At 32.2% G+C, this 12,794-nt stretch overlaps 1 protein-coding gene across 6 annotated transcripts in view; it reads left to right on the forward strand.

Annotated features, from left to right (window-relative positions):
- Nucleotides 1–12,477, forward strand: part of LOC123196219 (zinc finger BED domain-containing protein RICESLEEPER 1-like) — an 80,184-nt gene extending 67,707 nt beyond the window's left edge. For 2 of the 6 annotated variants that reach the window (XM_044610150.1, XM_044610151.1), the window contains exons 5-6: nucleotides 10,427–10,489; nucleotides 10,713–12,477. In XM_044610150.1, coding sequence (XP_044466085.1) covers nucleotides 10,427–10,489; nucleotides 10,713–12,437 — 1,788 coding nt within the window. In that variant the 3' untranslated portion in view covers nucleotides 12,438–12,477. The other 4 variants (XM_044610153.1, XM_044610152.1, XM_044610155.1 and 1 more) reach the window with 4 other exon arrangements.
- Nucleotides 12,478–12,794: the final 317 nt, after the last annotated feature.

A 12,794-nucleotide genomic window follows, 5' to 3' on the forward strand; every position in this document is an offset into this window, starting at 1 on the left:
TATTAAAGTATTTAAACGAAAATGCCTCAAATATCCCCTTAAATATCAAAACTACCCTTTTAAATTAAATTATTATTTTTTAAAGGGTAATACCAAAACATGATATATTTAAGTAGTCACAATATATAATTGAATTATGGAATATATATAGTTATGCAATAGACATCTGTAAATAGTATTTTTAGTCGTATTATTTATGTTAATTATATATTTTATTGTAGGATTAATCTAAATGGTTGAATATGCTTTAATTAGATATAGGGGAAATTGGATAGAAAATAGTGACAATGTTATAAAATATGTTGGAGGTAATAGGAAATTGATTAAAATTCTAGAACACACATCATTCGAAGAATTAATCGAAATAGTGAGCGACAAGTGTAATATAGATCGATGGATATTTAACATTCAGTTAAACATGAAACCGAGGCATCTCGACGACGGTGTTCTGGTAGAAATTTTGAATGATGAAGATGTTGAGGTTCTTAATGGTCTATCTAACCTCTTCAAAGAATGTGTTCCAGTTTTTGTTATAACTACAGTTACTGATGATAGTTATGAGGATCAACAAGGAGATGAAGATTTTCAAGATAGTGAGCCAAACAGTTATCCAGAAAATCAAACTATTTGTGTAGAAGAGATTCAAAATATCTACATCAATCCCAAACAATAATTCTTAGTGGAAAATTTTGCATATATAAATTAAGTTAATGTTGATGCATTGTATCGCGCAGAAGAATTTCTTAATGGGGACGAAACAACTTTTCCAAAGTGAAGTGAATTTAATGGAAAGGTTGTACATGATATTCAGATTGAAGAACTAGAGGTTTAAGAGAAGACCTATGTTAATAACGATATTGGAGGTACAAGTTATTTTCCAGAAACAAATCTTGTCGGTGGGAATGTTTGTACTGATGTATTTCATTGGTTACCACATTTTCTTGATCAACCATCTACATCTAGAAACTCTAAAGCATCGACCGATACTAATTCTCCAAAAGTTGGTACATTATTTCCTAGTAAACAACATGTCATTGATGTGATACATCAAGACACACTTCGTAGGGGATATCAATTTTTTGTGGCCAAATCCGACGCGATTAGATGGGTGATTAAATGTTGCAATGAAGAATGTAAATGACGTGCACTGGCAATTAGGGTGGGACAAAGTGATAGCTTTGAATTACGTCGTATGGATAACTGTCACTCATGTTGCAGAGATAAGATATTATCTAATCATAAGCAAGCAGGTGCCCGAGCTTTGGGACAAATTTTGAGAACCAAATTCAGAACGTTGTAATCCGGGGACGGTGACACATACATTAACGGATGAGCACGATCGATTTAAATACTTTTGCATGATATTTGATTGTAGTATCCGTGTATTTCAACAACATATTCGACCGGTTATTTGTATTGATGCTGCTTTCTTAAAGGGTAGATATTTAGGTCAACTATTTATTGCTGTTGCATTGGATGAGAATAATAAGATATATCCAGTTGCTTTTGGGATTGGTCCCAAGGAAGATCATGACACATGGTGCTGGTTTTTAACAAAGTTGAGGGATTGTATTGATGAGGTACCTCATTTAGCCATCATTTCAGATCGACATGTCAGCATATTTTCTACAATGGCTGAAGTATTCCCTAGTGTGCACCACAGTTATTGTTGTCACCACCTCCATTGTAATATGCGGTCCAAGTACAAGAAGAATGCTAAAGTCGCATGGATGTATTAGAAAGCAGCTAAGGTATACATAGAGTTTGAATTCCAGCAAGTAATGAAGTCACTAACACGTATGAACCCTGAGGCAGCTGCATACCTGTGCGAGGTTGGTTTCGAGCGATGGGCACGAGTATATTTTCCAGGGCATAAGTACAATGTAATGACTACCAATATTGTTGAGTCGTTTAATGTTTTGGCAGACACGCTCGAGGTTTACCTATTACGATGTTGATCGAGTTTATCAAAGATACATTGCAGCGATGGTTTTATGAAAGAAGAAATCATGTCAGTAAGTTCATATTCAATATTATAATATGTTATAATTGCGTGTTACTAAACTTATATTTGATTACTAATCAAATGTGTTTATATTTATATGATTTACAGATGTTTGTACTAGCCTAGTCACACCTTGGGTTGAAGATAAGATCGCAAAATGTGTAAGAAAGTCTTCAAACTTGGAGGTGCGTCTGATAACATTTGATCGATACCAGGTCCTTGGTAGTGGCCAATATGATGCTCTGGTTGACCTGACAGAACGTACATGCACTTGTAAAAAATTTCAGTTATCATAGATTCCTTGCATACATGTTACTGTTGTAGTCAGATATATGAAGCTCACAACTATTGAACAAAAAAACAACAAAGTATTCATTATACAATATACCTACCTTTAATGTCAAAATAGACGTCACAATGGGATCCACAATCGGTGCAGCTGCAGAAACGTCAGGCCGCTGGCACAATATTGATAAAAACAAGTTTAGAGAAAATCATACTGTATATGTGTAAATGACATATAATATTGTATATCCATGTTATATTAATCAGAATAATCACAAAAGGTGTAGACGGAGAAGACCTCATGTGAAGTGATCTATCGTCGCCGATATCCTGTATCAGTATTAACAATTAATATTGATTAATCGAGGAGTTATAGTTAATGGGATAATTAGATGTAGAATCAAAGAATCCAAATATAACATTTATTTCAAAAGGACGTTACAATTACCTGAACCATCGTAGAAGGTGCCATCAAGAAGACCTCATGCGATGATATATCAAGAGTCAATATCTGATCTTCTCGGGATGGTCCCTCATCAAACAATTGACGCTGTAATAATTTTAACATATTAAAATTTATTTCAAAAGTAACATTCTTAAAACACTCGAAACAGTTAGCACTCATATCGATAACAGGTAGAGACAGGAATGTAAGAGCCCCTGTCGATAGTCTGTCACCATCATCCCGAAAAGACTATAATAGCATGTACAATTATTATAAGGTTACAAATGATTGCGTATATAAATAGATGAAATATCTTGTAAAGTATTAACTTTTTTACCTGTCCGACAGTATCTATATGGTGATGAGAGCGTTCGGCCTCCGTACGAGTCATCGTATCCACTATACGACTCAATCTATCCTCTATAAGGGTCATCCTACCCTCAATGCGACTAAACTTATCTTCCATCCTAGCCTCTAACCCAGTAAGTCAAGCTAAGATAAGATTTCCCCATCGAACCAATGCAACATCGAAGTGATGAATGGAGAAATCTGGTCCAATGACAAGAGAATCATCTGATATCTGCTCAGTGGTAGGGGGCATAGGCACGAGATCTGGTGATATGTGCTTGGTGGTAGGGGGCTTAGGCACGGGATTCGGTGATATGTGCTTGGTGGTAGGGGGCCTAGGCATGAGATTCGGTGATATAAGCTCCTCGATAGGGTCACTTATCGGGCACGTGAGAGGGGGCTGAACACGAGCATCAACAAGAGGAGGAGCAACGATCGGAGAACTAACGTCACGAGGACTCGATGGTGCATCTCCTAACGCCGAAAAAGATCGACTATCCGACCCTGTATATCAGACGATATCCTCATACCACTCCGTATCTCTCTCAATCGGAAATAAATCTAATGGAAAATTAACATCATCCTACAAAATATTTATTTTCAATATTCATTATTGTTATATCCAAAGTATATGTTAATGCTTAATAAATTAGTACTTACTGTATCTCCAGTGAAAATAACTGAGATAGAATCCCATCCTGGAATGTCCTTTGTGTGCCATCTCAACATCTGGGGGGCTCCTACAATCGGTGACATATCTACCCATCGAAATAACGAGTCCAGCGTCTCATAAATTCAAAACTACAATATCAATATAAATCGGTTATTGTATATATTTACAATCATATTAAACTAATTTTATTTTAGACACTAATTTTTTGTTTGAATTAATAAATACCATAATTACCAAAAACGCTAGTGAAAATTCCATGATGTCATACTGTTTAAGCTGGTTTTCATTTTTCTTTTTAGGGCCAGAATCCATAGAAATTCGGGAGATGTTATTGCATATAGAGCAATATGTCATCTGTCATACTCGTACTCCCCACGGGTATGCATTAAACCTATCAAGATGATCAACTAATTGTAATATCTTCTGGGGAATTGTTTTCCTCAAGTCACTCCCTAACAACCCCATGTGAAGATAAAACAATAGTGCTAACTTTACTGCATCAGTGTCATCCTCCCCCCACGGTCTCTGCTAGAAAACACGGCTCAGATCAGTATATGTAACTGATTTACACCCATGAAAATATGTCTGGAGGATCCGATCTGTGGCCTTTGATGGAATGTAGAGGTCGATATCTACCAGATGACTGAATCAAAAGCCTATCATAATAGCAAACTCATATGCACTGAATCTAACATCCACATCATTAACCTAAAACCATAACTCCTCTCCCGAGGTCACCTTATTTATTGCTTGAAGGATGAAGGAATGTATTAGAACCCCACTAAATCGACTATTCTTCAAGTCTAGGAAGTGTTCGAAACAAGTATGTTGAAACATTTATAATTGCCTCTCTGTTAATAATTTTTTCATCACGGCTCCCACATCTTTATATCCACGTGTAGTAACTTGAGCCTTGAAGTGTTTTTCGAGAGGAAATCGTAGTTCATCTCTACTTTCGTCCCTTTTTCTCTTTTGTACAACTCCCTATATGAAAATTAAATTACAATTATATTAAATTTATATAAATTTTAGGAAATCAATTATTCAATTCTATACATAGAGACTTTATTCGAAAAAACAGATATCAAATTCGAATTCTACACGTCAAAATACCTTAAGCTGGATAAATTTTAATTTGATCCCGTATGAAAAATATTAAAAAAGCCCTAAAATTTAATATAATTGATTTTATCCCCCTGATTCCAACCACGGGAAACGCATGCTGGATAACTATAAAAAACAACAATTTGCCCCAACCACGCGAATTCGCGCGTCAATCGCACGAATTCGGAGGGTTGACCATAATTATGCGAGTCCAGAAAGTTTTCCAATTTTGATTATGCCCCACCACACGATGAAAACGCACAGTTTCACCCCCAACCACACGATTACGTGTAGTCTATGAAGTTTGAAAAGTGCAAAAACAACCCCGTCTTCAATAATTCTCACCACACGAATTCGTGTGGTCACTTCGCCATTCGCGTGGTGACCGTCGAATTCGTGTGGCCACATTTCACCCTCCAAATTTCGTTTTTCAAACTCCATTTCAACAACAATCAAATCTATACCTAATATAACACAAAAGCCCTAAAAATATTCATCCAAATCACAAAGGAATCAAGCATTTTTGTCAATCATACCAAATCGGAACCCTAACGCTAAACTGGTTAATTTCACATCAAATCGCTCAAATCATCAACCAAAATGCATAAAGAGATGACAAGGGTTGTTTTACTAACCTTTTTGTCCATCTTTGTTGCCGGAAACGTCATAAAAATCACAAGAGAAAATCGACGTTGTCGAGTGCAGGAAACGCGAATTCGAAAATTCTGTTTTCGTGTGTTTGGCCGAATGCACGTGGTTAACGCCCATTTCCTCTCTAAGGGGCATTTTCGTCCCTTCCAAAATTTAGGGCATTTTTGTTTAACAGTGAAATCCAGGGGTAATTTCGTTTTAGTGCCTTGATTTTGGGGTAATTTAATTAATTTCCTCGAAATCAATTAGCATCATTTGTGAGGAAAGAAATGGACCCAATAGCAGCTGGATCTGATGCTTGTTTTAATTTTCAAGTACGTGTTTGTTAAATTTCTCATTCATACAAAATTATATCTCTCTGATGTGTGTGTAATTTATCATGTGCGTAGGTGGGCAAGATGAAAATCAGTGAGGGAATCAAGTGTTTGCAAAATTTAATTGCATGGTGCAAAAACAATTTGAGCCCTGAAAATGTTGGAATCCTTTGTGAAATCATGAGCTACCTTCAATCTCTTCAAGTACAAATTCAGGTAAAAATTCATTGTTGAGAATTAGAACTTTTTATCATCAAAAAAATGCTCTTGTTGTTTTGGTTTTCTATTTTATTTAATTATATATTCCAAGAGTAAGAGTAAATATTTAATTGAAATCATGTCAAATAAATTAACTATTTTTTTTTTGTTTTAGTTCTAGAAAATAATGAAGTGGTTAATTTACTTAATTATAAGGAATCATACTATGATGTTAATGCTTTCATTCCTGCTTTGTCCGATCTGAAGTGACATAGTTTCTTCCTTCTATTAAATATGTGAAGAAAATTGAATCTGCAACACATCAAGGAGGAGCAGCACTTGCATCTTTCATTGTCCATGGAACAGATCTACAACATGGGCAGGTTCTTCCTTAATGTTGTATTAGGAATAGTTTATATGATTTTATATTAACCTATGAGGAATAACACTTGCAATTTTTTCCTTTTTATTTAATTGAAAACGCACAGGTGATCGAATCTTTAGCACGGCAGGGAGACGCATTTGTATCTAATCCCCCGTCAATGAACATATAACCATTTCTCTCTCTCTCTCTCTCTTTTAATTATACAATAGTAATGTTTTAGTGAAATTGTTTTCATATAATTAATTATTATAATATTGCCTCAATTAAAGAAAAATAAATAATCAGTTATTTGCTAGTTGGGTTGTCACGTTAAATAGAAAAATAAATAATTTTTAGTCATTTGCATTCTATTATTTATTAGGTGAAAATTTGTTTGTATGTTAACAAGAAATCACTTAAATAAGAGAACAAAATACTAACTTTGAATCTACTCTAAATTAAGAGATTGATGTAATAACTAATAAAAAGCGAAAAACATGGTTCGATGTTTAGAATCGCTTTGCAAGGTATGAAAACAAAGATAAGAAGATAAATACAAAGTGTCAATATTGTAACAAAGATTTTGATAAATCAAGTAAGAATGAAATTACACATCTCAAAAATCATTTAAAAAGTTGTTTAAAAAATCAAAATAGAGTAGCAGATAAAATGAAAGAGTTGAGTGTGGTTGCTCAATAACTGCATGACTTTGATTTCATACAAAAGATTATTAAACGATTGAGCAACAAAAAGGGTGATATATTTGAGGTTTATAAAGAAGAGAAAAATAAGTTGTATAAATATTTAGATAAACTTTCTGGTCGTTTTAATGTAATAATTGCAAATTTGATAGACTCTGGTGTTGAGTTTGCGATGATTTGGTTTATTGATGATAAATGGAAATTGAAAACGAGGATTACTCATTTGGAGAATTACGATAGTGATAAAGGACCCTTAAATGAAGACTCTCTAAAGCGTTTGATTCAAGATTGGAATATAGATAAAATAATTTTGTTGGGAAGATATGTGCGTATACAAGTTTAATACGATATATCATCAATAATATATTTTTAAAAATACGATAATATCATAATAATTTTAGTGCTTTTCACAAATCTCCTATTGAAAATCAATATAACAATTCAAATGTAAAGTATTTAATTAACTATTAAACCTAATATAATATAATACTTAATCAAAATTCTGTGTATAATAAGTAACATACCAGTTAGTTGGGAAAAACAAACAAATTAATCAACTTAGATTTTAGATTTCAAATCAGAGTGAATCTTTGTACATGTCACAAGAGAGAAAAATACAAAATTAGGGTTAGGAATTAAAAAAAATTGCCATTGAGTTTTTTTTAAATGGTAGTGAAATTATGTAAATAATTAAAAATAAGAGGGATAATTTTGTACTTTAAGTTTAACCAAAAATTAAAAAATAGGGCAATCGTAAAATGTGATGTATAATTCGCATTTAATATGAGAAGGGCATAAAATATACGTTTAATATGTTTTAGGTTCAAAAATTCTTTTGAACGTGTTTAATATACGAATAATACGAGAATGCGAATAATGTGCGTATTTACTAATCAGGACAGAATAATGGTACCTCTTGTTAAAAAAAATATAATATATGATTTGATTATTGTTTATTAACCAGTTATAATCCATTTATTTCATCTTTATAAGATTATAATTCCTTTTTATACTATATTATAATAGTATAAATTGTACAACTTCGCTCGATTCGTCTCCCTTGTGTTGTTTGAGTGTCTATCAATGTCGTCCCAACATCTCTTGAAGTCATCTGACATCATCTCGTCAACGTCATTGCTAAATCTAGCATTGTGGTTGAAATCGACGAATTGTGCAATATTCCCCGAGTGTCATTCGAATGTGATAAACCAATAGTCTTCTGAGCGTCAAATGAAAGATGAGTGGTTACCCTTCCTTCTTCTTCGGTCATTGATAAAAGATAGGTAAGGAAAGCAGACTCCGATGACTAGAGAAAAACCTTAAAAATTTTAAATTCTAAAGAGAAAGTAATAACTTTACAAAGTTGATGTATGAGGTAAAAACAATTTTCAAAATTTTGAGAGAGAATAAAATAAAATTATATATTTTTAATAATATTATTAAAATAATAATTTTATTGTTAACAAAAAATAATTTAAAAATAAATATTTAAATTTTTTATTTATTATAAATATATTTTTAAATTTTGATTAAAATTTGAATGAAAAATAAGCCCCTTTTCCTCTTTTAATTTGGTTGTCAGTGGAAAAGTAATAAACATGTAGACGTATAACGCGCTAATTGTGGAAAAGTATCATAATACGGGCAGCTTGTGGAAAAGTGATAAGCGTGTGGACCCATGACGCGCTAATTGTGGAAAAGTAAGACAATACTGACAACTTGTGGAAAAGTAAAACAATAAGACAGCACGAATAAAGCTATAGCTCTGATCACGTGTTGTACTTTTCACATTTACTTCAGAAAATGATGTGGCTAAAATGAAAGTTTTACGCTCTTTCAAGTATGGTTGGATTCCTTTCGTAGGTATTCTAACTTTTAATTTGAGTTTGATTGAATATTAAATTTATTTTTATAAATAAAATAAATACGTATTTATTAAAGTTTGAATAAAAAATTAAATTTATATTTATAAATAAAATAAATTTAAATATTTAAATTTAAATTGATTAAGATAGACTCAAAGTTAAATTCAAATTGGGTCGACTGATTCAATTTGATCAAACCTCCTTGCGCAGAGATTAGAGTAAAACTTTTGCACTTCAAGGCTTGCAGTATCCCATACCGGCAGACCCTATTGTAAGAAAAGGAGTTTTTTTTTTTAATTTTTGTAATTGGTGGAAGTTAAACCCGATACTCTGCATATACACATGATCATAGATTTTGATTAAATATGATTTGGATTTTTTATTTAAATATGAAATATAAAATCTAAAAAATATCTCTGGCAGCCCAATTTATCTCTCTGGCAATTCTTTTGTTTACAATTCAAACCAAATTTTCTTCAATACTCTAGAACCATTAACGTGTCATGCTGACGTGAAATATTCCAGACATAGATGCAAGCAAAAATGGTTTATAATTTATTAAAACTTCAGTTAATTACTCTACTTTTCATATAAATTTAAGTATTAATTTAATTTTAATTTGCTTGTCGGTGGAAAGAAAATTTGCAGATCAAAATCCAACGACCAGCAAACCTTTTGACTTGTTGGCAACCACTCACTGATTCTAATTTCTATACATACACGCAAGGGTAGCTCTCTGTTTTTCACTGATTCATATCGAAATTAATTAGCTTCATTTGTGAGGAAAGAGATGGAACCAATATCAACTGGATCTGATGCTCGTCTTTACTTTCAAGTAAGTATTTGTTAATTTTCTCATTCATACAAAATTTTATCTCTCTGATAGTGTGTGTAATTTATTATGTGCATAGGTTGGAAAGATGAAAATCAGTGAGGGAATCAAGCATTTTCAAGATTTAGTTGAATGGTGCAAGAACAACTCAAGCCCTGAAAATGATGGAACCCTCCATGACACCATGACCTACCTTCAATCTCTTCCACCACAAATACAAGTAAACATTCTATGGTCCTTCATTGTTGAGAATTGAAACTTTTTATCATCACAAAAATGTTCTTGTTGTTTTGGTTTTCTATTTTATTTTATTATATGTTCCAAGAGTAAGAGTAAATATTTAAGTGAAATCATATCAAATAAAATAACTATTTTTTTTGTTTTAATTCAAGAAAATAATGAAGTGGTTAATTTACTTAATTATGAGGAATTATCCTTTGATGTTAATGTTTTCATTCCTGTTTTGTCCGATCTGAAGTGACATAGTTTCTTCCTTCTATTAAATATGTGAAGGAACAGATCTACAACGTGGGCAGGTTCTTCGTTAATGTTGTATTAGGAATAGTTTATATGATTTTATATTGACCTATGAGGAATAACACTTGCAATTTTTTCCTTTTTATTTAATTGAAAACACAAAGGTGATCGAATCTTTAGCACGGCAGGGAGACGCATTTGTATCTAATCCCCACATCAATGAACAGGTAACCATTTCTCTCGCTCTCTCTCTTTTAATTATACAATAGTAATGTTTTAGTGAAATTGTTTTCATATAATTAATTATTAAACATATTGCCTCAATTAAAGAAAAATAAATACATTCAGTTATTTGCTAGTTGGGTTGTCACGTTAAATAGAAAAATAAATAATATTTAGTCATTTGCATTTTATTATTTATCAAGTGAAAATTTGTTTGTATGTTAACAGGAAATCACTCAAATAAGAGAGCAAAATGTCAACTTTAAACCTATTCCAAATCTAGAGATTAATATGGGGACGAATAAAAAGCGAAAATTGAGGTCAGATGTTTGGAATCACTTCTTAAAGTATGAAAACGAAGATAAGGAGGTTAAGGCCAAGTGTCAATACTGTAAGAAAGATTTTGATGGATCAAGTAAGAATGGAACTACGCATCTTTGGAATCATCAAAAAAGTTGTTTGAAAAATCTAGATAAAGTAACAAATAAAGTGAAAGACATTATTATGGTTGATCAAGAGTTGAATCACTCTAATTTGGCCCGAAAGGTTATTAAATATGGGTTGATCAACAAAAAAGATGTGATATTTGGGTTGATCAACATAAAAGAGTATATATTTGAGGTTTATAATGAAGAGAAAAAGGAGTTACACATATATTTAAATAAACTTTTTGGTCGTTTTAATGTAATAATTGGAAATGGTATAAGGGCCGATGATGTTAGGTTTGTGAAGATTTGGTTTATTGATGATAAATGGAAATTGAAGACGAGGATTATTCATTTGGAGAATTATGATAGTGATGAAGACTCTCTAAAGCGTTTGATAGAAGATTGGAACATAGATACAAAAATTTTGTCTATGGTTGATCAGAGGAACAATGCATCAGAAGATATGGTACATCAGCTTACCAATTGGCTTAATGAAAGAGTTTCACTTCCTGTCATCGGGGATTATGATCCATTAGTATTATCTGATTTTGTACTGGCAGTAGAAAATGTGACGTGGAGCAGAAATATTATGTCTGAAGTGAGGGAACTCAAAGACTACTACATGACATTATCAAACGAAGACAAGTTTGACTCAGCGGTAAAACAAGTTGAGTCCATGGGTAAAGAAGTGACTTCCAAATATGATGATTTCCAACTGCTTCGTCTTGATTATGATTATTTCAAATTGCTTGATTGGGCAATGGGATATAAAGAAGTATTTTGTGAACTGAAGCGCATAGATCCTCATTTCACGTCTTCCAATTTTGATTGGGATGACGCTACTTCACTGCACAGTTTTTGGGTAGTGGTTGAAGATATAAAAAAGGATATTTGGAAACTGAGAGATTCTAAGTTGGCAAACGAGTGTTTCCCTATGGTTTATGACATTTTTTCAAAAATGCTACAGTTCAAAAATACTGAAAATCGGTACTTTCGCCATGCTGTATTACATTGCGGAAAATTTTTTGATGAATGTTGCAACAACTTTAAGTTGGTAATTATAATCACAGTGATTCTGGATCCAAGATTTAAACTTGATATTGTAGAGGATTTCTACAATGAAGTTTATGATAATGAGGGAGACTTACACTTGAAGAAAATCATGGATGATGTTACAAATATTTACAATGAATATGCGGGGGATGTCAACAATTCTTCCATGGTGAGAGCAAATGCAAATGAGGCTGCTTCATCAAAATCAGAATTCAAGCGCTATTTGACAGATTCCAAGGTTTCTGCCCATGAAAAATTTGATATATTGGAATGGTGGCGCTATAATTCTCTAACTTATCCAACATTAGCTATGATGGCTCGGGATTTCTTATCCATTCCTATTATTGGTCGTATTCATGATGTTCATTTTGAGGATGGCTTTGTTGATATTTATAATGGTAATTTGGATGATGACTTAAAATATGCTATGACATGTACAAAAGTATGGTTGAACGACCATGATTGTATGTAATGAACTTGTTGAAATAAAAATATATGTTTTATTTTTCCCATTCCCTTTCAACAAATAATCGTGAAATTAAAATTAATTTAAAAAAGGATCAATATTTTATATAAAAAATTATTTCCTTTATAAATAAATTAAAATTACTGAAAGATAAAACACCAGAAAATATTAAAAAATTAAATTAAAAATATAAGTTATCACCACAAAAATCAATTCCAGTGATCATATTGGTTATAGAAATAAATGATTAAATTGTTTCAATTGTTATCAAAGAAAAGTCCGTGACTAATCAAACAATTGAATCACTTAAATATGGCTTCTATTGCCAAATAGTATAAATATTACAAAGATTTCTTTTTTGTT

Source organism: Mangifera indica, chromosome 14 (genome assembly GCF_011075055.1).
Source record: "Mangifera indica cultivar Alphonso chromosome 14, CATAS_Mindica_2.1, whole genome shotgun sequence".
In the NCBI taxonomy this organism is placed as follows: Eukaryota; Viridiplantae; Streptophyta; class Magnoliopsida; order Sapindales; family Anacardiaceae; genus Mangifera; species Mangifera indica.